The 27,853-nt window shown below is 36.4% G+C and overlaps 1 protein-coding gene across 3 annotated transcripts in view; it reads right to left on the bottom strand.

The window, feature by feature from the left end:
* Positions 1 to 1,118: 1,118 nt before the first annotated feature.
* The window catches only part of LOC103524904, a 132,402-nt gene continuing 105,667 nt past the window's right edge, over positions 1,119 to 27,853 (bottom strand). Inside the window, exons 3-4 of one of the 3 annotated variants that reach the window (XR_001809930.2) lie at positions 2,684 to 2,762; positions 1,119 to 2,547 (exon numbers count right to left, since the gene is read on the bottom strand). Coding sequence is in view for 2 of the 3 variants with exons in the window: in XM_026820264.1 (XP_026676065.1) it covers positions 6,391 to 6,416 (26 nt within the window). In the remaining variant the exon portion in view is untranslated. Of the gene's footprint in view, positions 2,548 to 2,573; positions 2,763 to 6,383; positions 6,417 to 27,853 lie in introns of those variants that run through there. The other 2 variants (XM_026820264.1, XM_008489954.3) reach the window with 2 other exon arrangements.

Below are 27,853 nucleotides of genomic sequence, written 5' to 3'. Positions count from 1 at the left end.
AAAATTTGGCAACGGTGTACAGTCTCAAAATATTATATTTTCCTTGGAAAAAAGAGAAAGTGCTTGACTTTTCAAAGTTAACAACTTTTTCAAAACAAAGTAAAAAAGACTGGAAATTAAGAATAAAAAGTGTGTTAACACTATCAACATAAACTTTTCGACTACAACAGTAAAGTTAATAATTTCAGCTCAATGCGGACTTACTTATAAATAAAGACTTGAGTATTTTATCAATAAAAATATAAAGTTATTCTCAAAAAATTGAATTATCATTTGCTCTCAAAAAGTTTCTTCAAAACAATTTTTTGCTGTGGAAATTACAGAAAATTTCAATGTTTTTTCCGTCGAAAATACTTTGTAAAAACTTAATTGTTTGGTCGAGTAATTTCAAGATACGTCCTTGTGTTGGAACTGGAACATCAAACTGGAAATTAAAGCTTATCCATACACATTAAACCTAAAGCTATGAAGAAATGAACTGGAGAGGAAAAGTACCAATAGATAACGAGAGTGAGGAAATCATAGGGACAGCAAGAAAAGGAACAAAATATCACAACTATACATTTGATAATCATGAAACTGTCTATTTCATAAAGTTGGAAAATTCCTTTCAAACACAAGTTCCTGCAGTACATACAGAGAATGTACAAGTACAGCAAAGAAAAATCCTCAAAGCAATTAACTTGGTACCAGTCCTTGGAAATTTAACTATTGCATTCTTTAAACCCCATTCCAGCATGGGTCACTTGGAATATTTTATCAGAAAATGAAATCAAAAAATCTGGGGCCAAATACTCGTACGTCCAGCAGTCACCTATCTAATCAAACTTCAAATCTAAGTTTTTACAACTTTGAAAAATTTGCTCGACAGATTTTTGACGATAGACAAGCCAAATTTGTGATCGTAAAAAGCGATATAAAACAAACTCATTTGGAATCATTAGAATGAGAAAAAAGTTCAGGTTTTTTGGATATTATACAAACAAATAGTTTCGGAAATAATTTTTATGTCATGCATTTAAAAAGACATTTTAATACGTTTTTATTTCGTACTGTTTTAACATTGTCGTTAACTCCTCCAAAATATTTAAATTATTCAAAATTGTTGATTTTTTTCTTTCTTTTAGTAGTAGTTTATTTTTATTTACGAGGTAGTGAAATAAAATTTGTCTTCCTTCACCTACACAACCGAATTCACGTCGTGGTTCAATTTAGTTGTTCGCCATTCCAGATGGCATCTTAGATCTTCTGAGTTGGAATCGTGTAATGTGATTTTGTAGGTGTACCAGAGAAAGCAGAAAATAAACATCTCTTTTGAATTAGTGAAATTTATGACATGAATTATTACAACATTGTCAAATTGCCGCAAATATTATTCCCTCCAATGAATTGCTCAATACAAATTTTGTTATTTTAAAAAATCAAGTAGATATAGAAGACCAACGAGAATAAAATGAAAACCCAACATAACGTGGCATAGCTGCTATCAGTTTGAATAAATCACATACTTTGGAAACGGTATCTACACAAAATATGTACGGCAGTTATGCATGGAATTTCGAGTATGGCCCATCATTTGAAAATATTTTTTGATGCAACGTAGGTTGTTATTTTTTTCCCTCCATACACCAAAATATGAAAAATGTGCTGATGCTTTTATACGTATATCAGGTAGGTAGGTAGGCACATGCACGTTTGAAAAAATAATACCTACAAAGTAACAGGATTAGTCCAAAGTTCAGTGAATACCTACCCGAAAAATTATGACACTAACATCTCTTTCCAAACTTTCAATAATTACATTAATTATCTTTTTTCCTTTAATTTTTGAACCTGTCAGAATATGATTTAGTATAGAGGTACCAAGTATTAAGCACTAATAAGTTGAATAATACGCTTCACCTACGTGTAAATAAATTAAAGGACTCAAATTGATATACATACTAATCCAACTACCTGGGTGTCCAGTAGGTAGTACTTACCTACCTACCTGTATATTATGTATCTGTTACATACATAGGTACCTACATAGATTTCATGAACTTGTTCAACTTTTAGTTGAAAGGTCCCATGGATTTGAATAATTTCCTTCACTGTTAAAGGTAGATTGCTATTTTTCATTTCCCACTCCATTTACATAACTTTTGGTACATCCTTTAGTTTGTTTGTCACAAATTTTCGACATAATAGAATTATCAACATTTTTTTGCTGCGGCTTTTATTTTAAACTTTAACATCATTGTTTTTTTTTTAAAAATATCATACCTGCATGTTATATTTATTTTGATCTGCTAATATTAAACGTGAGTTGAAAAAGTACGCTGGGGTGTGGGGTGAGGTGGGGATTCCACTAAAAATCCTACGTAAAAAGTTGACATATTAAAAGTTGCTAAATTCTGCTTACGGTATTGTTAAAATTATTTAAAAACATTAAACAAATGACACTGGGGGGCAGGATGACGGGATTTTAAAAATAGGGCGCTTATAGGGCTTATCCTAGTATTCTAGGGACTAAGAAATGACTGAAGTGGATGGCACTCACATGACCTTGACTTGAAGGTCAAAAAAACATCAAACAAATGACACTGGGGGGCAGGATGACGGGATTTTTAGGGCGCTTATAGGGCTTATCCTAGTATTCTAGGGACTAAGAAATGACTGAAGTGGATGGCACTCACATGACCTTGACTTGAAGGTCATCTTGGTGACGTCACAGATAGCAGGAGGAGCTGTCGACTAATGAGCGTTCCAGAAGTAAGTACCTGGAAAAGAGAAGAAAACATTGACAAGTTAGACGAGAAGAATATAATTATGTACACATATACATATTATGATTATTATGTTACTCCATTTTCACAAGGATGTACAAAATAATGTCAGAGTACCTACTTATAAGAGAAAATATTGAAGCTCACAGAACACATCTACTGAAAGGTCTTTTCTTCATTAATGTTCGAAAAAAAATTAGTAATTTAGACACATCCACTACAAAAAAGAGCCTCTAATTAAATTCATAGGTACCTGTAGCAAGTTCCTACCTGTAGTCCGGTCCCAAGTTCAAGAATAATTGGTCCCAAGTCGCTTTTCATGCATAGTGTCCCAGAAAAAAAGAAAAAAAAAAACTATTTCATTATAAATTCTCGCTTAGAAACAAGAGCATTGACACAGTTTTGCCATAAACACAGACAAGATTGAGCTCTTCCATTTATCTCATAACCTACATGAGACTACACCCCTGGAATAAACATGAGCTTATCAAAATAAGTGACTTAGCTTTCCTTCTTCAGGGTCGATCGCAGGGGGGGGTTCATCTGGTTCGAATGGCCCCGGGCTCCTCCCCCCTGGCCCCAAGGGGTCTCTAAACCAGCATTTCTTACTTTAGCCATTAGGTACTAGCAGTTACCTGGTTCATACATATTAAAATTATGTCAATTAAAAATGTTGTAACGAGGGGCTCATTGATGGAATTCTCTCCCTTTGAGGAGCTTTAGCACTACGGACAGTAGGTCGTTCGCGCCGAATTTTGGGAATTAGCCCCGGGGTTAGGTTATGCTGTGAACAGGCCTGTTCTTCATACGTGTGCATTCAAAATAAGGAAAGCAAAAATGAGTATAAAATGAAAAATAAACATAAAAAATCGTTTGAACGCCTCACGTCTCTCACGTGTTATCTTGAAGTTTTGAAAAATTAATTGTTCGGTCATGTTTTGAATTTCAAATGAGTCAAAGGAAGGAATCCTAAAGGCAAAAAAAAGGTATAGGTACCCACCTACCTTTGTGTGATTAGCTTTAATTAAGTGCCTTTAATTTAAGATTAAATTATAATAAGAATGAAGCGTTTATGTAATACGTAGAAAGCGTTTCTGAAGATTTTAAAATTTAAGAGATAAAGAAAAGTTTAGTCTCAAATGCTTGAATATTTTTTTTTTTTTTTTCAGCAAAAATATCTTTAGCAGACCACCTAGAAAACACCGCTCCACTTTTAAGTAAAACTCCAAAAGTCCCTCGCCCACCATTTTGGTCAGCCCTGACTTGAGTGACACTACATAATATAAACATAATAATATAATATTTCGACGTATTAAAGTTATTTATTAAAAAAAAAGTCTAAACCGAATTTTATGATAAGAAGGGATTAGAAGATTTGAGAAGAGGTCTGCTCTCAAAGTTGATGTTTTACAAAAAATCTGCTCAAATAATCATAAATTTGGGTATTAGATGCCTAATATCTGCATAACTTTCATACCTACGGGCGTAAATTAACTCCTTTTTGGATTGAATATTCGTCAAATTTTGAATCCTTCGACGGATATATCGCGGGGTATCATTGGAAATTTTAATAGACTGAAGGTTGAATGAAGGCATTAATAACGGGTATTCAGCAATAAATGAAGCCGGCTGGTGGTGCATAAATTCGGCGTAAAAACCTTGTTTAAATATTAAAAAAAAAGAAAAAAAAAATACAAAAATATGTGATAAAGTATTAGGATTAGGATATGTATTTTATCTTGATTAGAAAGCTTTCCTTATCTTAATACCGCTTAATAGTGTTAGGTGGTATACTAGACATTGCATCCCGTTTTCAAAGTGTATTCTCATGTTAATTTTGAACTTAATACCTATAGCCTATAGTCCATTTAGTCCATTCATAAGTACCTGTTTCTGTTGCTTTTAACTTTCTTCCAGGCAACCCCTAAGCCCTAAACCATCCACCAAGTCTATTACAGCCCCAACCAGGTCATTATCTTGCTAATAGCGTACTTCATTTGAGCGTATATTCCTCAACAATTCCGTGCTATTACGTACCTATGCTATTAAGGAGTTGGAAAACACATGTAATATGTATGTAAGTACACAGAACGATACCCGCATGTTCAAGGTACGTATCCTCGCAACATGCAATAATAGCAAGTATAACAATAATGATAATGATAATCACACATAAGAGACCAACAGACAGTGGCGAAGATGTGGAGCAGAGATGAACGTCTAGTTTCCAACAGAAGTCTGCTGGAGAACTCTAAACAGTCTAAAACTCAAAAACAACTCTAGAGACATTGTCAGCCATATTACCCGTTGAAATATTCAACGAGTTACTTTCTGGTGTTCTCGTGTTGACCCAGCACCTAAATGGGAAGTATTGTCTCTTCTCTCCCATCTGATGAGAGGCATACTACGGGATGGATATGCTACGACACAGAACACACGAGTCTAATGTAGCAGTTGTTTCCTGCTTATTTACGAATATTCATCGTTGCTACCGAGAGATCCAGCACTGCCATCCAGAGCTTCATGTAGACAGAAAATAAAGCAGTTAAAGTGGAAGAAGAAACAGGAAAAAAGTACGTAGGTATATGAATGAGAGGGAGCAGTCAGTAGGAAAGTAGGAATAATATGGTTTTCCTGTTCTTGGCAAAGCAGAAAATTACAACGAAATCAGAACTCCACCATTAATAACCTCGGCGAAAGGGTAAGAGCTCGTTCTTTGAACTTGAGTTATGCAAATGACACGGAGAAGTTTCTGATAAGCCAGCATTAGGACTAAAAGCATTTTGAGTCCCCGGTATCTCGGATTTTTTTATCTGTCGTCGTGAGGCCATTAAAAAACGTATACAGGATATTGAAAAAAGGACATGTTTTATATAGGGTGTTGAAAATAAGGAACATGAGATGTTACAAAAAGGACATGGGATAATAAAAATAAGGAAAAAACACGAAAGATCAAATGACATACATAGATTTCAAAGTGATTCAGAAGCCAGCTCAGTTAGCTTGGAAGGTAACACCTGCCTTGCAGGCGCTAGGTCGCGGGTTCGATTCCCGCCCCAGGCGAATTTTTCCTAAACAAATAAGGTTCGTTCTCTAAACAGCTGGCTTTCTCCTATCCTGTCATTTGCTCTTCTATTTCAGGACAGGACGATCGTTGAAAAGAGAAAAAAAATCCAGGAAAATATCATGGAGGGTTTCATCATCAATAGGCTTTCAGCAATCCAGGAAAACCCCCATGTCACCAACAGGAATGGAACCTAGAACCTTCGATGCTAGAGTCTAGTTTCCCTTGACCATGTCACCCTGAATATCTTTCATCTCTGCACAAAAACTTCTCTCTTATCTCACCGAAATAAATCTGAGTAAATGATAAAAGTGGACCTCGAACCCGAAACATGATGATCAAAGAGTTCCTAATTGAGATAATCAGTACGGAGATAGGTAGATACAGGTTGTAAAACACAGCCCCAAACTGTAGTAGAGAAAAGTATAGTTTTTGGTCCGAAATGTTCGAATTGTGTGACACAGACACACCCTGTTCGTGTTTTAGGTAATACTCAAACTTTTCAATTTCCTCTTGTATTGTGTTGTATTTCCACTGAAATTTTCATTTACCTGCCGACTAATGAGCGTTCCAGAAGTAAGTACCTGAAACAGAGAAGAGAACATTGACATGTTAGACGAGAAGAATATACACATATACATATTATGATTATTATGTTACTCCATTTTCACAAGGATGTACAAAATAATGTCAGAGTACCTACTTATAAGAGAAAAATATATCTTCAGAATTTATTCTTTTATTTATTTATTCCATCTGAAGTTTCAATTTATTTTCGAATACTTTTCAATTTTCATACATCAGTTTCCTGTTCCACTACTGTATGAAATAGTTAAAATCACAAGTATGGAGGTAAAGAAACGTACCCTAACCTAGCTCAACTTATTATTTTTTACCTACAATGGTGTACAGGATTATTTATTTATTCCATCTGAAGTTTCAATTTATTTTCGAATACTTTTCAATTTTCATACATCAGTTTTCTGTTCCACTACTGTACGAAATAGTTAAAATCACAAGTATGGAGGTAAAGAAACGTACCCTAACCTAGCTCAACTTATTATTTTTTACCTACAATGGTGTACAGGGCACGGTTCTTGCGTAGAAGCATAAAGTACCTTTCAACATGAGAAGGTAAACCCGCGGGGCACCAGAATGTCCTATTTATCTCTGATCGTAACCTACGGCTATAGAACTAGAGCAAGCCCAGGAGACGACGGGAAAAGTTGGCAAGACAAAGAGTTAGAGAAAAAAAAGTTTCAAGAAACTTGAAGAAAAATGTACTTTTTCTAAAGTTTAAATGAAGGCATTCCGCATTCCAGAGGTTCCGTGCGAGGGCAGTGGAACAGTAGAAATTAAAAACTCAACTTCCTTCCTAGAAATTATTTGCTGAGATACAAAAGTTGACCTATAAAAAGTTTGAGCCTTAGAGATACAGATATAACTGCTGAGCTCTTATCGTCCCGAAAGCGAAGAGAGAAGGAAGACAGGATAGGAGGAAGCCAACAGTTTCGAGAAGGAGAAAACCCTCATCACTAAAAACCTTAGCAGTACATACTCGTATTTCGTGCAAGGTAGTAATGATGTACCAAGGAAGAAAGAAGAGTTCGTAAACCTCAAAATCATCCAGTTATCAAAATTCATAAAATCATCTCAGAACTAATCAGAAGTTAATTTGGATTAATTTGCGAATTTGCATGATATAGGTATGGTCGTATGGTACATGGTACAAACAAACATTTTCTTCTAATTTCGCCCCCTCGGGAATGGTGCTCAGCACGCTTACACTGTTTCCTTTTCCTCTTTGAATCGCCAAAGATATAAAAGTTAAATCCGAATGAAGTGGATAGTAGAGAAGAGGAGAGTAAAATTGGAATGAAGGACATACAGGAAATGGCAAGAATGATTTCCAAGCTTGACCAGATGACCAGGCTAAGGACGAAATGGTTCATAAGAAAGCTGACCAAGAAGAGTGAAGGAGTATAATTTAATTTTATTATCCACACACATACAGTATACGTACGGATAAAAATGATTATTATAATTATAGCCCGCTGGATTAATCCACTAAGCCCCCAAACGTGGAACCATATAGACTTGAACTGGCTCGTAATGAACGATAATGTTTATGTACACCGTCTAATGGAGTGGACAGGGTGGATCAGAAGTATCCAAATGGGAATTGGGAATACTGACCCAAATCCGACGTACCTATGTAGGTACGTACAAACCAAATGAGAAACTAGCCTCATTTGACGAAAACAAATGGGAACTTCTGTCATCCCGACAAAATCAATCCAGTAACCACATAAGAAAGCTGACCACATTTGACGTAACAAAATGGAGAGACTGAACCTATCTGACGTAACCAAATAAAAACACTAACGTCAATGAACTCCACAATACTCGGTATGGGAGAATACGAAAAAGAGATTATCAAATACTTAAAGAAATAAATCAATAAACGGTAACCAAAAATTTGTTTCAGCGCAGAGTACCCCAACACATATTTCAGTTGAATGAACCAAATTTTCTTGATACACCCTGTCTATTCAAATTTTATATTGCGGATGATAATTCTCTGATACTATAAACTAAAAAAAAATTCCAAAATATTTCACATCCATTAAAATGTACAGTTAAACAGTTTTATTATTTTCTTTCAACTTCTTCTGTATAATTTTTGTTTTTGGCATGAAAAAAAACGAATCGTCTTTCCACGGAGAGCGATCTTTTGAAAATTACAAGTTCCAAATGAATTGGGTGTAATATGTGCAGTGTATGTAATACATAGATGCGTACAGATTTATCCATGGAAGGTTTAGGAAGATGATTATCGCAAAAATAAATTTTATTCCGTCAGCCCCGGTGGTCTCAGTGACCAGAGCTTTTTCACCTTCTATGTAGGTAGATCAGCTACCTGCATTGGACTACAAACACCGACAGGAAGGGTTAAAGTGACCTTGTCCTTTCGCCACAAAGTCAGCCATCAGGCGGATGATAATTCTCTGATACCTACTATAAACTAAAAAAAATTCCAAATTATTTCACATCCATTAAAATGTACAGTTAAACAATTTTATTATTTTCTTTCAACTTCTTCTGTATAATTTCTGTTTTTGGCATGAAAAAAACGAATCGTCTTTCCACGGAGAGCGATCTTTTGAAAATTACCTGTTCCAAAGGAATTGGGTGTAATATGTGCAGTGTATGTAATACATAGATGCGTACAAATTCATTCATGGAAGGTTTAGGAAGATGATTATCGCAAAAATAAATTTTATTCTGTCAGCCCCGGTGGTCTTACTGACCAGAGCTTTTTCATCTTCTATGTATAGGTAGATCAGCTACCTGCATTGGACTACAAACACCGACAGGAAGGGTTAAAGTGACCTTGTCCTTTCGCCACAAAGTCAGCCATCACCTTTCGATCCAAAGTTCAGAGCTTGCAGTCTACATAATGTTTATATTCTACAATCTGTGTAAAATACTATTTTCAAGGTAAGAAAGTCCCATCTGAATAAACTTGCCTACGAAATATCATATAACTGCTTAATTGCCTACGGAATAGAATATACCTTGTTTATCCTGCCAGAATGAGACTGAAAAGTCCCTTTACTCCCGCAGTCGAAACAAGGTCTTAGATATTTCATAGGTATAGTTTAAACATATGTAAATAAAAAAACCTTGTTTAAATATTAAAAAATAAACTGTACTGATCTACTGTTACATTCTAATTTTATTGCTAAAAAATGTCACTGAGGTGTTTTCTTCAGAGCCTTTGAGTATAAGTCCACTGGTGAGTAAAGAATCATATTCAACGAAAATATTGAGAAAAAGAAGAAAACAATAAACATTCCTCTCAACATTGCTCTAATTTGTGCCTTGATCAGTCTTGGGAAACAGATGCACTAAACTTGGGTGGTAGTTCTGGCAGATCCACCAAAACCTTATTCCTCGAACACACACACTCTGTTGAAACTTCTTTTCCAAGTTCCTGTCTAAAAACTTGTTCTCCTGTCAAAAGTGGGTTAAGATGAAAGCTATCCTATGGTGTCTGAAGGACTGTAATTAGCCGTATCCTGGCATAATTTTCAACTGATGGAGATCAAAAACCTACACGAGGTAAGAAATAAAAGTGTTACAATGTTCTTACTTGAGATGATTGAAGATGATATGGCACGTCAGATTCACACAATATTTACAACTCTCATAATATCATCGTATATTTTACAACACTAATAGCAACGTGTGTATATCTACTGCATCATAGGAAGATATCACCTCATTACTCTTAAGCTTCTAAATAGCTGTAAGAGAAGAGCAGAACTTTCATATACTCGTAAAATGCTACAGCTGAGTTGGAAACCTACGATGGGTTATCTTCAGCAAGAGATATTTTTTTATTGCCGGATTTATTTGGAATTTTATTGCTAAAAACTAAAAGTAGAAGACCTTATCTTCCACTCAAAACTGTGCTATGAAATTCGGACAAGTTTTCTGCTAATAAAACAAAAATCTGGATTAAGTGCATTCAATACACTTCAAAAGAAAACTTACATTACGCAGAGACTAAACAGGTTTTGTTTTACCAGAAGGCTCCCTTCCATCCTATTGGATACCGTCAAGAGAGCGTTTAACAAAAATTACAACAATTTAAAAGAAATAAACGAGACCGGAAACATCTCAGTAATCACACATAAGAGACCAACAGCCAGTGGCGAAGATGTGAGTAGCTTTAGCTTGTACAATATAATTTCTAACAGAAGTCTGCTGGAGAACTCTTTTAAATAGTCTGAACCACTCTAGAGACATTGTCAGCCATGTCTAGTCAAAAACACGTAACAAATACAAAAAAAAACCCTATATGAAACTACTGATCTTGGAGTGAGCATGTTTTTTTGAACTTCATAAAAAAAGACTGCAATTTCTGAATGAGAAAAGGTCTAATAAGCTTTTACAAATCTCTACTTTAGAAACTCTTGCTTTAAATAGGAGTAACTATACCGGCTTACAAAGATACAAAATAGGTGCGCACTCTACGCACTATCTAATAATGGGGGTAAAGCTCCGGAATCCTGATGTTTAGAGTTGCCTGCGTTGCTACTGAGAAATCCAGCACTGCCATCCAGAGCTTCATGTAGACAGAAAATAAAGCAGTTAAAGTGGAAGAAGAAACAGGAAAAAAGTACGTAGGTATATGAATGAGAGGGAGCAGTCAGTAGGAAAGTAGGAGGAAGGCAATAATATGGTTTTCCTGTTCTTGGCAAAGCAGAAAATTACAACGAAATCACTGGTAGGATCCAGAGCGAAAAGAAAGCTGTACGTACTTGTAGGTAGAGGTCTGAGTAAGTACCTTCCTACTTTGTTGTAGGTAGTGTTCTGAGTAAGTACCTTCCTACTTTGTTGTAGGTAATGTTCTGGTAACAGTAAGCACTTTGTTGTAGGATGTTGTACTTGGTTGTAGGTCCTGTTTTGTTAGAAATAAATATGTAAGTACTTTGTTGTATACCTATTAGTTCCGGGGTATTTTCAGCTCTCTTTTTCCCTCTGCCAGTTTTCTTCAAATTTTAGGAAATAGTTGGGTAGAGTAGAGAATTTAATAGAATTGACAATAATAGCAGGTGAACTGATGATGTTAATAACCCTGTAAGAGGCCTCGACTGAAGCATGTAACTCAGAGAAGAAAAAAAAAACTGAAATACCAGACTCACACACAAGTCTGACAAATTACCAAAACCCTATACTTTGTGCTCTCATGCGTTGGAAACCCAACAACCAGCAGCAAGTGGTATAGTTTTGGTAGGAAGTTGTCAAGTAGATGACAAGCCTGAAGGACATTGAGCGTATAAAAACGGATTGCACCAGGACTCGGGAATTGAATGCGTATCATTTCATTTCAAGAAACGTTCGTGTTTCCCTCTGAATGTATTAACGCGTTATGTTCTACACTTTCGCAGACTTTTTTCTAGGCCTTTCTACTTCAGCTCAATCCTTTACTTTGCCTTCAGACATTTTTGTCCAGAATCTATTAAGAGACATGGAAATACCGTGAGTCCTGACGCAATCAATGCTCTATTTTGACTACAGCCGGTATTAGACGATTTCAAGAGCTTTTATTTATAGGACTTCGTTATAACTTGAACGTCTATTAACTGAAAGCAATCGAACATTAGAATTACGAAATACAATGACGATATGAATAAGACCACAAGATTCAACATCTCAAGAATCAAAGTAATCACACGAGAAACCCAGAGATTACCTTCGGAGCCTGTTTTTAGCCAAACATGACGTGAACTGAATTCGTCCTGTGCTCTCTCTCCACTAATCTACCTACACATGTTGCAAAGCTTCCTCCAAGTCCAAGTCCTAATAGCCCTGACACCTGACATGATCTAGAGTACACATTTCGGGGGAGTTTACTATTTGAGACTCAGGTAGTCGATTTCATTTTCGGGGGAATTTACATCCGGAAATGAGGACCCTTGAAAAATTCGGGGGAATTTACATACAGCCATTAACGCGTTATGTTCTACACTTTCGCAGACTTTTTTCTAGGCCTTTCTACTTCAGCTCAATCCTTTACTTTGCCTGCAGACATTTTTGTCCAGAATCTATTAAGAGACCTCGAAATACCGTGAGTCCTGACGCAATCAATGCTCTATTTTGACTACAGCCGGTATTAGACGATTTCAAGTGCTTTTATTTATAGGACTTCGTTATAACTTGAACGTCTATTAACTGAAAGCAATCGAACATTAGAATTACGAAATACAATGACGATATGAATAAGACCACAAGATTCAACATCTCAAGAACCAAAGTAATCACACGAGAAACCCAGAGATTATCTTCGGAGCCTGTTTTTAGCCAAACATGACGTGAACTGAATTCGTCCCGTGCTCTCTCTCCACTAATCTACCTACACATGTTGCAAAGCTTCCTCCAAGTCCAAGTCCTAATAGCCCTGACACCTGACATGATCTAGATAATCACACATAAGAGACCAACAGACAGTGGCGAAGATGTGGAGCAGAGATGAACGTCTAGTTTCCAACAGAAGTCTGCTGGAGAACTCTAAACAGTCTAAAACTCAAAAACAACTCTAGAGACATTGTCAGCCATATTACCCGTTGAAATATTCAACGAGTTACTTTCTGGTGTTCTCGTGTTGACCCAGCACCTAAATGGGAAGTATTGTCTCTTCTCTCCCATCTGATGAGAGGCATACTACGGGATGGATATGCTACGACACAGAACACACGAGTCTAATGTAGCAGTTGTTTCCTGCTTATTTACGAATATTCATCGTTGCTACCGAGAGATCCAGCACTGCCATCCAGAGCTTCATGTAGACAGAAAATAAAGCAGTTAAAGTGGAAGAAGAAACAGGAAAAAAGTACGTAGGTATATATGAATGAGAGGGAGCAGTCAGTAGGAAAGTAGGAATAATATGGTTTTCCTGTTCTTGGCAAAGCAGAAAATTACAACGAAATCACTGGTAGGATCCAGAGAGAAAAGAAAGCTGTACGTACTTGTAGGTAGTGTTCTGAGTAAGTACCTTCCTACTTTGTTGTAGGTAATGTTCTGGTAACAGTAAGCACTTTTTTGTAGGATGTTGTTCTTGGTTGTAGGTCCTGTTTTGTTAGAAATAAATATGTAAGTACTTTGTTGTATACCTATTAGTTCCGGGTTCCGGGGTATTTTCAGCTCTCTTTTTCCCTCTGCCAGTTTTCTTCAAATTTTAGGAAATAGTTGGGTAGAGTAGAGAATTTAATAGAATTGACAATAATAGCAGGTGAACTGATGATGAATAACTCTGTAAGAGGCCTCGACTGAAGCATGTAACTCGGAAAAAAAAAAAACCTGAAATACCAGACTCACACACAAGTCTAACAAATTACCCAAAACCCTATACTTTGTGCTCTCATGCGTTGGAAACCCAACAACCAGCACCAAGTGGTATAGTTTTGGTAGGAAGTTGTCAAGTAGATGACAAGCCTGAAGGACATTGAGCGTATAAAAACGGATTGCACCAGGACTCGGGAATTGAATGCGTATCATTAATTTTCATTTCAAGAAACGTTCGTGTTTCCCTCTGAATGTATTAACGCGGGCGAATGTAAATTCCCCCGATTTCATGTAAATTCCCCCGATTTCAAAATTAGTTCCTGTAGGGTCATATGTAAATTCCCCCGATTACGAAAAAAAAAGGTATATGTAAACTCCCCCGATGGTAGAACCTACAGAAAAATATTAAAAACACTTCAATTTCTTACTTTTAGTATAAAATTTATTAATTGAAAATAAAATACATACACATTTCATCATTAAAGAAAGCCAAACTAGGATACATGCTTCATTATGAAATAAAATAGAAAGACAAATTAGAATACATATGTACCTACCTACCTCATGTCTTCTGTTTTCTGAAGTAATAAGATACACTCTCTAAGAACTCAGCTTTAATACACTCTCTAAGAACTCACTAATAGTTGACATGATGATGTCCAAAACCAAACTAATAGGTAATTAAACATGAAATGTCCAAATCATTGTTTATCACACATTTTCCTCTTTCTATCTTCAAGTATCGGGGGAATTTACATAGTACACATTTCGGGGGAGTTTACCATTTGAGACTCAGGTAGTCGATTTCATTTTCGGGGGAATTTACATCCGGAAATGAGGACCCTTGAAAAACGATTTCAAGAGCTTTTATTTATAGGACTTCGTTATAACTTGAACGTCTATTAACTGAAAGCAATCGAACATTAGAATTACGAAATACAATGACGATATGAATAAGACCACAAGATTCAACATCTCAAGAACCAAAGTAATCACACGAGAAACCCAGAGATTATCTTCGGAGCCTGTTTTTAGCCAAACATGACGTGAACTGAATTCGTCCCGTGCTCTCTCTCCACTAATCTACCTACACATGTTGCAAAGCTTCCTCCAAGTCCAAGTCCTAATAGCCCTGACACCTGACATGATCTAATACAACCACCGAATCTCCAAACCGTACAACATTCTCTGACCTATCCACACGGATACCGCCCGGAGCGTCTGCTTACTTTCAACTTCAGAACAGAACACGTTTTATCAATATAGAAATGTTCTTCTAATGTTTTCTGTGCTGATAGCATATTTTTTTCCTCTCTCAAATGTGTCAAATACAAATGGACTTGCATCATAGTTTCTATGAGACGCACTTTTGATTTGTGTCTTGGTCGGAGCGACCACCTAGGATGAAATTAATCTCAGAAGCCCTCGGCTTGAGTGACTTGAGTGCAAAACTTGCAAAGTTTTGATGGAAAGTCAGGTGGAGTATATTTTTAGTATCTCTGAGTATTTCTGTTGGTGGAGTGTCGACTTGTGTAGTTTCATTGAGTACAGGTGCATGTGTATTGAGTGGTAAAATCAAAGACAACTAAGTGAATTGAGTGTCTATGCCTACTAATATAAGGTCTAAATACGTACCTAGTTCATAGAAATATTTAGGTTTAAGTACTTGAAATGTTGAAGCATTTCAAATGAATATTGGAAGTAATAGGTAATAGCCCTTTGAAAAGCTTGAACAACAGCGTCAGTACGTATTCAGATTCACTACTAGTCATCTCTCTCATTCTGAACAATTTGTTAAAACCCCTTGTTGAACGCTAGTTGAATACAAGGTAGACATTAAAAAGAAACCCATGGGACCCCTTCATTGCTTCATTCGTTTAACTGGCTTAATAAAAATTAATTCCGTACATGATCTTTTTTTAATGAATTTATTGGCCAAAAACCACTCCAACGAACTCAATTGATGGAAGAATAAGAAGAGTGAGCGTTGTTTAATTTACCAAACGATGAGATTTTGAAGAAACAGTGAAGGAAGTTGAATTTCCTTCTAATAGAAGATGATGATCATGATAATGTTGATGATGACAAAATAACAGTCAAGATGTGTCTTTGAAAAACCTTAAAACACAAGAAGAATCACTCACAAGAAAAATAAAAAACTCCAAAAATTGTTCAAATCCGGTGGAGCATTAAATGTTCTTTTTGAACAAGAAAAAATAACGTCACTTGAAATAAAAATAAACTCCAAAAATTGTTCAAATCCGGTGGAGCATTAAATGTTCTTTTTGAACAAGAAAAAATAACGTCACTTGAAATAAAAATAAAGTTTTAAATATGCTGATGTCAAGAGCTTGCCTCTGAGCTGAGATTCAATTCGTAAGTTTTATCTTTTTTTATGTCTGAAATTTTTCGAGGTAGGTAATTTGGATACAACAGAATTTGAATGTTTCTGGCAGTAAAAACACTCGGATTTATTTTATTGTATTTTGATGGATTCTTATCGTTCCAATCACGAAAGATTTATAGGCGAGTACGGCAGATAAGCTATTGGTGTTGCTTAACGTCAGATCTTAGCAAATCACGAAGATATTGTTTATGAGGCGCTTGTTCCATATCGATATTAAAGACAGGATTCAAGTTGATCTTAACTTTAGAGTACTCACAGTTATTGGGCGGTACAATCTTGAAATGTTTCGCCAAAATGGCAAATGGTAGGCGGGCTACCGGAACCCTTGTGCTTTCGAAACAAGAAAAAAAATAAAAGAAATGTGCCTCGAAACAAGAAAAAAATAAGGAAAAAAGAAAAAGACAAGCAGCAAAACAACTTCCTTAACAAATTCTGAACTATTGCTAGAGATCGGAAAGGTATTTTGTACGTTACACAATAGGAACAACAAGCTGTACTTCAGGTCCCGGGTATTGTTCTTTGAATCTTGATAACAGTAACAAGAAAGAAATGTGCCTCGAAACAAGAAAAGAAAAATGAGGAAAAAAGAAAAAGACAAGCAGCAAAACAACTTCCTTAACAAATTCTGAACTATTGCTAGAGATAGGAAAGGTATTTTGTACGTTACACAATAGGAACAACAAGCTGTACTTCAGGTCCCGGGTATTGTTCTTTGAATCTTGATAACAGTAACAATACCGGCATACCCTGTGCTTTTGTGCAGCAATAAATAGTCATTATGCATACAATATTATTAGTGAACCCCGTAATTTATTTGTTTCTTTGGGTACGAAATAATAGCATTATAGTATTTCCAAAGCTTACTTTCATTTCCTTTATTGTAATTTTGAATTAGAATATAATTTTTTAACACTTCTCTTGCTTTTGTCTATGGGTGTTGAAAACTGGTTCAGGAAATCATATTTAAATTTTTGTATTTCTCGCGGAGAGGTGTCAAATATCTTCACGGAGAGATGTATCTTTCACACATGAACCTTGTCGGGGAACTAATTTATTATGCAAGGAAAGAGAGTTACAAGATGGGCTAATATAGGAAATACGTGGTACCTTGTCAGAAAGCAGGGAGCGGGTAATTTGAAGTACAAGTTTTAACCCTTGCATTACATAAACTGTATTGATCTATTGTTACATTCTAATTTTATTGCTAAAAAATGTCACTGAGGTGTTTTCTTCAGAGCCTTTGAGTATAGGTCCACTGGTGAGTAAAGAATCATATTCAACGAAAATAGTGAGAAGGGTGAGAAAGAGAAGAAAACATTTTTTTTTTTTTTTTTTTTTTTTTTTTTTTTATATATATAGAAACCCTTTAGATTCCTCTCATCATTAGATAATTGCTTTAATGTGTGCCTTGATCAGTCTTGGGATTCTTGGGAAACACATGTACAAAACTTAGGTGGTAGTTCTGGCCTTATTCCTCGAACACACACACTTGAGTATAAGTCCACTGGTGAGTAAAGAATCATATTCAACGAAAATATTGAGAAAAAGAAGAAAACAATAAACATTCCTCTCAACATTGCTCTAATTTGTGCCTTGATCAGTCTTGGGAAACAGATGCACTAAACTTGGGTGGTAGTTCTGGCAGATCCACCAAAACCTTATTCCTCGAACACACACACTCTGTTGAAACTTCTTTTCCAAGTTCCTGTCTAAAAACTTGTTCTCCTGTCAAAAGTGGGTTAAGATGAAAGCTATCCTATGGTGTCTGAAGGACTGTAATTAGCCGTATCCTGGCATAATTTTCAACTGATGGAGATCAAAAACCTACACGAGGTAAGAAATAAAAGTGTTACAATGTTCTTACTTGAGATGATTGAAGATGATATGGCACGTCAGATTCACACAATATTTACAACTCTCATAATATCATCGTATATTTTACAACACTAATAGCAACGTGTGTATATCTACTGCATCATAGGAAGATATCACCTCATTACTCTTAAGCTTCTAAATAGCTGTAAGAGAAGAGCAGAACTTTCATATACTCGTAAAATGCTACAGCTGAGTTGGAAACCTACGATGGGTTATCTTCAGCAAGAGATATTTTTTTATTGCCGGATTTATTTGGAATTTTATTGCTAAAAACTAAAAGTAGAAGACCTTATCTTCCACTCAAAACTGTGCTATGAAATTCGGACAAGTTTTCTGCTAATAAAACAAAAATCTGGATTAAGTGCATTCAATACACTTCAAAAGAAAACTTACACTACGCAGAGACTAAACAGGTTTTGTTTTACCAGAAGGGTCCCTCCCATCCTATTGGATACCGTCAAGAGAGCGTTTAACAAAAATTACAACAATTTAAAAGAAATAAACGAGACCGGAAACATCTCAGTAATGTAATGAAATTTATTGCTGTATAAAATAAAAATACCTAGACTTTAAGTATTTTTTATGAGGAAGACATAGATCTATTCAAAAAACATAGCATGAGGGTACATTAGAGCGGCGCGAGCGGTTAAATGAATTTCAAAGAAAAATGTGACCCAATAAATGTAGGTAATATCAATGAATAAAATCTAAACCCGATTCTGTTGATGAGCAGTTCGGATCGGAAGGAGAAAAAAGAAGAACCCTGAATTGAATTGGAATAAATAATGTGAAACCAATATCAATAAAAACTACATTCAAACTTCTTCTCAAAGAGAACATTTCAATTTGGTGTGAGGAGGCTGTGGAGACACCAACCAATACCTAAAACCAATAGTCTACCTATAAAGATTCCAGATAAGAATAAAGGAAAATGTTGAGATAGAAAAAAATCAGGAATGTGATTCAAACACTGGAGGTGACGTCACTTTGATTAAAGTGGTCTAGGATCTTGGTCTCAGATCTGGGGCGAGTCAATACCTAAAACCAATAGTCTACCTATAAAGATTCCAGATAAGAATAAAGGAAAATGTTGAGATAGAAAAAAAAATCAGGAATGTGATTCAAACACTGGAGGTGACGTCACTTTGATTAAAGTGGTCTAGGATCTTGGTCTCAGATCTGGGGCGAGATATTGAAACTATTTTACGAGTTTCCGGCCAAACAATACACTAAACAGAGATCATGTGAATGCAAATTTCGTTCGTATGTGGAATAGGAGCACCCAATACGAGCCAATTAATGAGAACAGAGGGGTCCATGATCCTCAATAAGCTTCGGAGCAGCTTCAGTTAATTAAAACACTATTGACGTTAAAGTAGCAGGGAACCATTTGGTGAACATGGCAAGAATTCGAGCTGAATAAGGATACTTACCACTCTTACCAGTCATATACAAGTTTAGATACCACAGGTACCATTTCGCACACTCAAAGCTACTTCAAGTTAGAAGAATTTACGAACTTTAATTTGTTTCTTGAATTCTTGATGTTTCTTGAACCTAATTCATTTATTATGGGTAATAAAGAAGACAATTAAGATGCTATAGTAGATTGACCACAAGACGTAAGGTAGTCCTCTGGCAAAGTTCGAATACCTTCAAGATCAAGACCATTGTCTCTCTCTACTACAGGTTGATTGACTTCAATGACATTGTCGATGGGGTTTGTTCTCATCTCATCTTTATCAATGAACTGGAATTTGGGAATGTGGTTTTTTTATCTCTCCAAAGTACCTGACGAACCGAAACAATAATGAATGATGTTCCTCACATTGAGAGTTTGAATTGTCACAGACATTCGGATCAAGTCCCAGGATAGGAGACGACTCAGCTATTAAAGAACCTTGACGAGGTCTCCAAACAGATTAGTGACAGTGTTAACACGGTATTTCCTAGTCAAAAGTAGACCAACCTCCCAGAACGAAATAGTTCTGTCTCTGAGAAAACAAACTTGTGTGAGTGTGTGTGGATATTTTGTAGGAGACGACTCAGCTATTAAAGATCCTTGACGAGGTCTCCAAACAGATTAGTGACAGTGTTAACACGGTGTTTCCTAGTCAAAAGTAGACCAACCTCCCAGAACGAAATAGTTCTGTCTCTGAGAAAACAAACTTGTGTGAGTGTGTGTGGATATTTTAGAATTTGGAAATAATATTCTACATTTTAATACGGGATTTATCCACTGAACAAGGGGATTATCTTCAAAACCAGCAGCTAGTAGTCATAATATCCGCCTCACAATGCTCAAACCTTTAACTACTTGTGTCACTTTTTTCAGTCAGTCGGAATTTGACTTACTACTATGAAACTCATGTGTGCGAGGATTAAAGAACGGAATCTGAGCTTTGCAGACAAGCTGACATGTAATTTGAGAATCTTTCTGGCACATAATTTTGTTCCCAGGATATGCAGGTTTGACCGGTATGCAAGTATTGCTCTCAGACTGGTGGAATATGGTATTGGTTGAACTTGAAGGTGAAGTGAGACCGAAACCTTTGGTGAATTATTGGACTTGGGTCACTTCGATGTAGGTAGATTTTAATTAGAAATCTTTCAAATCAGGCACAATGTTGAACTTTTTGCTATCTACAATTCTACATGGACATGAATGTTTGTGCATTATTTCATGGTTGTTTTGAAGATGTTCCCCAACGATTTTCTGGGTCTACTACTAGATTTCATCAAAGTGATTAATCCAAGGAAATCCATAATCCGATCAGGTAAGGAGCAAAAGTGTTCCTGTATTTAAAACCCTATATTCCCTACATGAAGTAGCTAGCCGCACAAGGCGGGGACTCCTAAATCCCCTTAATACCAGCAACATTTTATTCGAAAGAAGCAAACATGGTTTCTTCTTTCAGTTCAAACAATTCAGCCAGTCGGAAGTTGACTTACTACTATGAAACTCATGTGTGCGAGGATTAAAAAACGGAATCTAAGCTTTGCAGACAAGCTGACATGTAATTTGAGAATCTTTCTGGCACATAATTTTGTTCCCAGGATATATGCAGGTTTGACCGGTATGCAAGTATTGCTCTCAGACTGGTGGAATATGGTATTGGTTGAACTTGAAGGTGAAGTGAGACCGAAACCTTTGGTGAATTATTGGACTTGGGTCACTTCGATGTAGGTAGATTTTAATTAGAAATCTTTCAAATCAGGCACAATGTTGAACTTTTTGCTATCTACAATTCCACATGGACATGAATGTTTATGCATTATTTCATGGTTGTTTTGTAGATGTTCTCCAACGATTTTCTGGATCTACTACTAGATTTCATCAAAGTGATTAATCCAAGGCAGTCCATTATCCGATCAGGTAAGGAGCAAAAGTGTTCCTGTATTTAAAACCCTATATTCCCTACATGAAGTAGCTAGCTGCACAAGGCGGGGACTCCTAAATCCCCTTAATACCAGCAACATTTTATTCGAAAGAAGCAAACATGGTTTCTTCTTTCAGTTCAAACATAGAGACATAATTTATATAAAATAAATAAAGAAAAATATGAAGCAGGGATAAAAAATGACGTGGAAATGAAAGAATCATGTAAAACAAAGAATTAAAAGAATTTGAACATGATTTGAACATTAAAAGTAAAAAATTTAGGGGAGAAATTTGTGTTTTTGAAATTCCATTTATTACTTTATTTATGAGTGCCCGACGATAATTTATTGATGCACTTGAGATAAGTAAAGTGAGCGGATATGGTGATGGTTCTAACAGAAGTCTTTCTAATCAAGAGACTGGTGGATGAATAACGAAAGGATTTCATAGAAAATTCGGTGTTTCAAAGGGAAGTTGGATTTACATTTGGACAGCAGGAGAAAAGAACCACCCATAAGCGGAACCGCCATGTGGATGGTTTTTTTCTGCTTAATGTTGTCCATTTGTAAAAGAGTAATCCAACTGTGTGTAAAATACTGAAACCACATATTATGAACATATTTGGGTTGATTCCATTTATTACTTTATTTATGAGTGCCCGACGATAATTTATTGATGCACTTGAGATAAGTAAAATGAGCGGATATGGCGATGGTTCTAACAGAAGTCTTTCTAATCAAGAGACTGGTGGATGAATAACGAAAGGATTTCATGGAAAATTCGGTGTTTCAAAGGGAAGTTGGATTTAAATATGGACAGCAATAAGCAGGAAAGAACCATCCACAAGGGGAGTCACCTTGTAGATGGTTCTTTTCTGCTTAATGTTGTCCATTTGTAAAAGAGTAATCCAACTGTGTGTAAAATACTGAAACCACATATTATGAACATATTTGGGTTGGTATGAGTGGAAACCCCTCTCGCACAAATAACACAGAACACACCATTCAAAAATAGATCGAACAAATAGAACAGATTACATTCAAGTTGTACAATGGGCTCGAAAAAGTTCTTGTCCATATAAAGTTATTAATAATAGAGGAGCTAAATACTTCCATTTATCAGGCTATTATGGGTCATTTATCATGAGTATGCTACAGATACACCAATATTCCAGTATTCACATTCTATGCCTATTGAAACTCTTACAGGGTGGACTTATTGCAAGAAAATTTTATGCAAGGAAAGTTTATTTGGCAGTAATCTTTGGTTCCAAAAGCCTTATGGCATTTAGTTTTCTCTTCGGCCTAGCCACCTTTCCTATGTGTTTATCATCCTCAGCCAGGAATCTCTAACTTCGATGAGTGTAGGGTCCTCATGCTAGTCGGACTTTTTGGCGAATGTGACTAGGTTGCACATTATTCAATAAAACCATGTAAAAAGGGAGTTCTCAGGAAACTCCGGACAACTATAAAAGAGCTCACAGACCTTCACGCCAGTTGGAAATCCTTGTCTAAGATAATGTATTACGAATAAGGGATGAATCTGATGAAATAATGGAAGAAAAAAAATAGTAAAGCTCTCCTGAGTAAAGGGTCAAAAGTCGAATGGCATTGAGGGTTGTCTCAGGACAGTCTAGTCTAGCTAGCTTTCTCGTCGATGATTAATTCGTCACTAATGCAGGTTCAGCAATTAGACAAGGGACATTAACAAAGAATACATCTGTATGGATTACAACGCGGTTGATATACAAACTCCAGAGACATACGAAGACCCATCACAAACATATTTTATTTCACGAGATAAAAAAACGTATAATAAAAATTACATTTTTCTATACATTAACAATCTCACAGAGGGTTCTTTATGATTTTTTTCTAAATATAAAAGAACAACAATAAACCGGTTTTTTTCATTTTTTAATTTTAAGCACTTTGGGGTTTTATAGTTGATATTAATTCTCGTTTTTTATGTGCTATGTGTATCGAATTTTAATGGCTTTATACACATTTACGTATACTTTTTGATATTCGTCTGCAAAGTCATGCGTAGGTACTTTGCCAAGCTGCAGTTTAAATACTAATCATCTCAAGTTCAAATTTCAACGAAGGGTTAAGGTGAAATGGTTGTGGCCAAAGAATCTCTCCGTTTTGGCAAGGCAACGTTAATGGGCATCACATATTAGTTGAGCAATTACTGTCGGAATATCAGATAGGCAGATATTAAAGAGAAATGAGATAAACATCTAAAAAACATTCCAACCCATCAGGAGACCACTGCACAATTTAAGGTTGACGTGGAAAATTTTGGCGTTTGAAGTCTTCAATCCTAGTGCTTGTACTTCAGGAGTAAAAAGTTAGTTACAAGATTTGACCCAAACATTAATGACGTCAAGTTAGGTAAAACCATGTAAAACTGTCAACCATTCTGGAAAGCAGAGTCGAGGAGATAATGTACATTGTACACATGTAGGTATTTGTCCGAAATGTCAAAATGTCTAACGGCATGCCAACAGTTGCATGCCAGTCAGCATGTTCTTACTGCTGTCAGCATCCACCGCTGGCCTACAAAAAACAAGCCGACAACAAAAATCTAAAATCCTTTTTCAGTTGGTTTCTTAGCAGTCGAGTTTGTCAACTTAAAATATGACTGAAAGGTAGTCCTTTGAAAGCAAGGATAACACAGGAAAGGAAAGCCATTCAAAATAATATAGTGTACAACTTGTATAGCTATTTAGCTACTTCCTTCAGAACCTGTGGGATAGTTTCCTTGAGTCACAGAACATTTATTTCAGTCAAGTGATGACAACTGCTATAACATTAGGGTTATGGTCCTGTCGTACTCTTGCTGCTTTTAAATTGAAACACAGCCCATTAATTCTAAAAGCTACTAGTAAAGGGTATACTTTACTTTGAAAATCCGTATTTACAAAGGTACCTACTTTCAGGGTTTTTGATGGTTCTCTTGAAAATGTGCGCAACCTTTTTGAAAGGAAGCTCATGAAAATTGATCTTTGATCTTTACATTGCTTGTCAGCAAACCCAGACCTCGAACATCCTGAATTAAGTACAGTTCTGAAATTCTTACACGCAGTCCTGACCTGCAAAGCTCTACACAAAGAGGAACGAAAGAGTAGATTCAAGAATTTGAAGTCTTCAATCCTAGTGCTTGTACTTCAGGAGTAAAAAGTTAGTTACAAGATTTGACCCAAACATTAATGACGTCAAGTTAGGTAAAACCATGTAAAACTGTCAACCATTCTGGAAAGCAGAGTCGAGGAGATATGTACATTGTACACATGTAGGTATTTGTCCGAAGTGTCAAAATGTCTAACGGCATGCCAACAGTTGCATGCCAGTCAGCATGTTCTTACTGCTGTCAGCATCCACCGCTGGCGGAGGTACATAATACCCACAGCACTCGGGAAAAAGTAGGAACTCTTTTGCAATACTTGGTATCGACTTTCATTTAAATATGGGTACCTACCTATCATCTGCCGAGTTCAAAGTTGAGTACATATACGTAGGCCGAGGCCTCTGAAATCCATTTTCAAACATGTGCCATAAAATAATACTCAATATTATGTACGTTCCTAGTTCCCACATGTGGATAAAAATTAATTAATAAATTTAATGAAAGGATTTCAAAAAACAATGCCCCAAATTTCAGCTGAATTTCCCCCGAAACGTTCGGGGTATTGTGTGCTCAAAAATGCATGTTCGCTAATAATATCCGATAAATAAATTTATCGCCGAATTCTGGACTCGGTCCTGAATAAATTTCGAGGGAAAACGAATTTGTGAAAATTTTGATTGAAAATTCATTTCGGCAACATTTCCAGACGAGGTTCTTTGTTAGATTTCCAGGGAAATTGTGTACAGACTTTGGCATTTTCACGGATGACATTGATTGGCAGGCCAAGAACTCTTTCACTATTGCTGGTATAACTGATACGAGTGATACGTGCATAAGCCATTTGAGCGGAAAATTGCAAAGATTTTGAAATTTTCCTTCCAATCTTTTCATGTAGTGACATGTGACCTATTCCACGAGCAACTCTGCACTCTTCACCACTCACCACTTTTCACTCCACGTGCCGAACACCGTACCCTACTTCACTGTTTTCTACGGCAGAAGTGAAAATGGAGGGTTGGGAGTGGTTCTTGGAACAGGCCCCCGGTTCCAACTTGAATTACAAGCTCCGCCACTGGTACGTGTATTGGAAAACAACACAATGGATAATGGAAATGGCGAGTTTGGACAAGGGGGGGGGATTGGAGGGAGGGGGAGGAGTGGTAGATAGTTTTCCAAATTGTTGTTCCTGTTTTTCGCTCGAATAACACAAAGCTTCAATGGAAAAGTTAATTATAATCCTCCTCCTCCTCCTCTCCCTCTTATTCTCCCTCCCCCCTCCCTTCGTCTCCCTTCCCCTCCCTTTTGTCATATTGGGGATGAATACAGTTTTTGTGATCTTGTTGATATGCTTTGGTAGTTTAGTACTGATCAAATTCACATTGTTCCATTTTTTGTTAGGAATGGGAACTCCTCTGTATACGAAAAGCTGTGCCAAAAAAGTTGAGCTTTTTTTGCAAAATACAATATACAACTCTTGTAGGGATTACAAAATTCCATGCTTTGGAATGCCAGTGAAATTTCGTTGCCTTTGCCTTGGAATGACACTCAAATAGCACTCCTTGGAATATCATCAGCGAAAGCTATGTAAATTTATGCATTGGAATGGCAGTGAAACTTCCATGCCTTGAGATGGCAATGGAAATTCTATACCTTCGAATAACAGTATAAGCTGTGCCAAAAAAGTTGAGCTTTTTTTGCAAAATACAATATACAACTCTTGTAGGGATTACAAAATTCCATGCTTTGGAATGCCAATGAAATTTCGTTGCCTTTGCCTTGGAATGACACTCAAATAGCACTCCTTGGAATATCATCGGCGAAAGCTATGTAAATTTATGCATTGGAATGGCAGTAAAACTTCCATGCCTTGGGATGGCAATGGAAATTCTATACCTTCGAATAACGGTATTAAAAAAATTTGGAATGGCAGATGACATTTAACGCCTTGGAATAACAGTGAAAATTCCATGCCTTGGAATGGGAGGTTAATGTCTTGACCTCTCCACCAAAAAAGGAACAATTCCTACCTTAATCAATCTACCCAGAGCTTTCCTCCCAGAATGCCTATAGCCTGTAGGTATAAGTCTCTGTCTCTGCCTCCCATATTTAAATTCCGGGATGTTTTCTATCCGGGATTATTGTTTTCCTTCCATCATTATTATTCAATGTTGCATGCTTGTTATGGTGTATCGTGCCTCGTGTAAAGGATTCTGTTGGGATTTGGCAATGTTTTTATAGTAGGTATTCAATTTATTTATTCAGATGACATTTAACGCCTTGGAATAACAGTGAAAATTCCATGCCTTGGAATGGGAGGTTAATGTCTTGACCTCTCCACCAAAAAAGGTAGGAACAATTCCTACCTTAATCAATCTACCGAGAGCTTTCCTCCCAGAATGCCTATAGCCTGTAGGTATAAGTCTCTGTCTCTGCCTCCCATATTTAAATTCCGGGATGTTTTCTATCCGGGATTATTGTTTTCCTTCCATCATTATTATTCAATGTTGCATGCTTGTTATGGTGTATCGTGCCTCGTGTAAAGGATTCTGTTGGGATTTGGCAATGTTTTTATAGTAGGTATTCAATTTATTTATTTTTTTTCCTTTTCGCATTTTTTCCAACATTGCCTTTTCTATTTTTAGTCCGTCCTTCCTTTATTTTTACGATAGTAATAAAAAAAGGTACCTATGGTGGACGGGCTATTTTATTCGCTTCGGTGTCCTCTGTCTGTCCCCATAGAAGGACTTATCCAAACCGGGTCGACCTATATATCAAATTAAAGGTCTTTTTACCAGTAACACGAAAATGGTGGTGCAAATTTTGTCCAGAGAACTTTAAAGCAAAAAAAAAACTGGTTTTTGGTGGATTTTTTTCACATTTTCTCACACAAATGAGCCCTGATCTTGAAATTTGTCGCAACAACCTATGAACTCAAAGCGAGAAAGTTTTAGATAACACTTCAGTCGTTATATTAAGACCGGTTTGAGCGTCACCTATGTTAAGCTACGCCGAGCAAGGCCAATAAATGGATGGGTGACTTAAACCTTATATTGGGAAGAAAGGGAGAACGGGCTCTAGTCTTGATTTTAAATCATGACATTTATACACATTTACGTATACTTTTTGATATTCGTCTGCAAAGTCATGCGTAGGTACTTTGCCAAGCTGCAGTTTAAATACTAATCATCTCAAGTTCAAATTTCAACGAAGGGTTAAGGTGAAATGGTTGTGGCCAAAGAATCTCTCCGTTTTGGCAAGGCAACGTTAATGGGCATCACATATTAGTTGAGCAATTACTGTCGGAATATCAGATAGGCAGATATTAAAGAGAAATGAGATAAACATCTAAAAAACATTCCAACCCATCAGGA

This window comes from Diaphorina citri, unplaced genomic scaffold (genome assembly GCF_000475195.1).
Source record: "Diaphorina citri unplaced genomic scaffold, Diaci psyllid genome assembly version 1.1 scaffold7, whole genome shotgun sequence".
Taxonomy (NCBI): domain Eukaryota; kingdom Metazoa; phylum Arthropoda; class Insecta; order Hemiptera; family Psyllidae; genus Diaphorina; species Diaphorina citri.
Note: the sequence above shows the minus strand (reverse complement) of the source record. Positions and strands in the feature narration are given on the sequence as shown.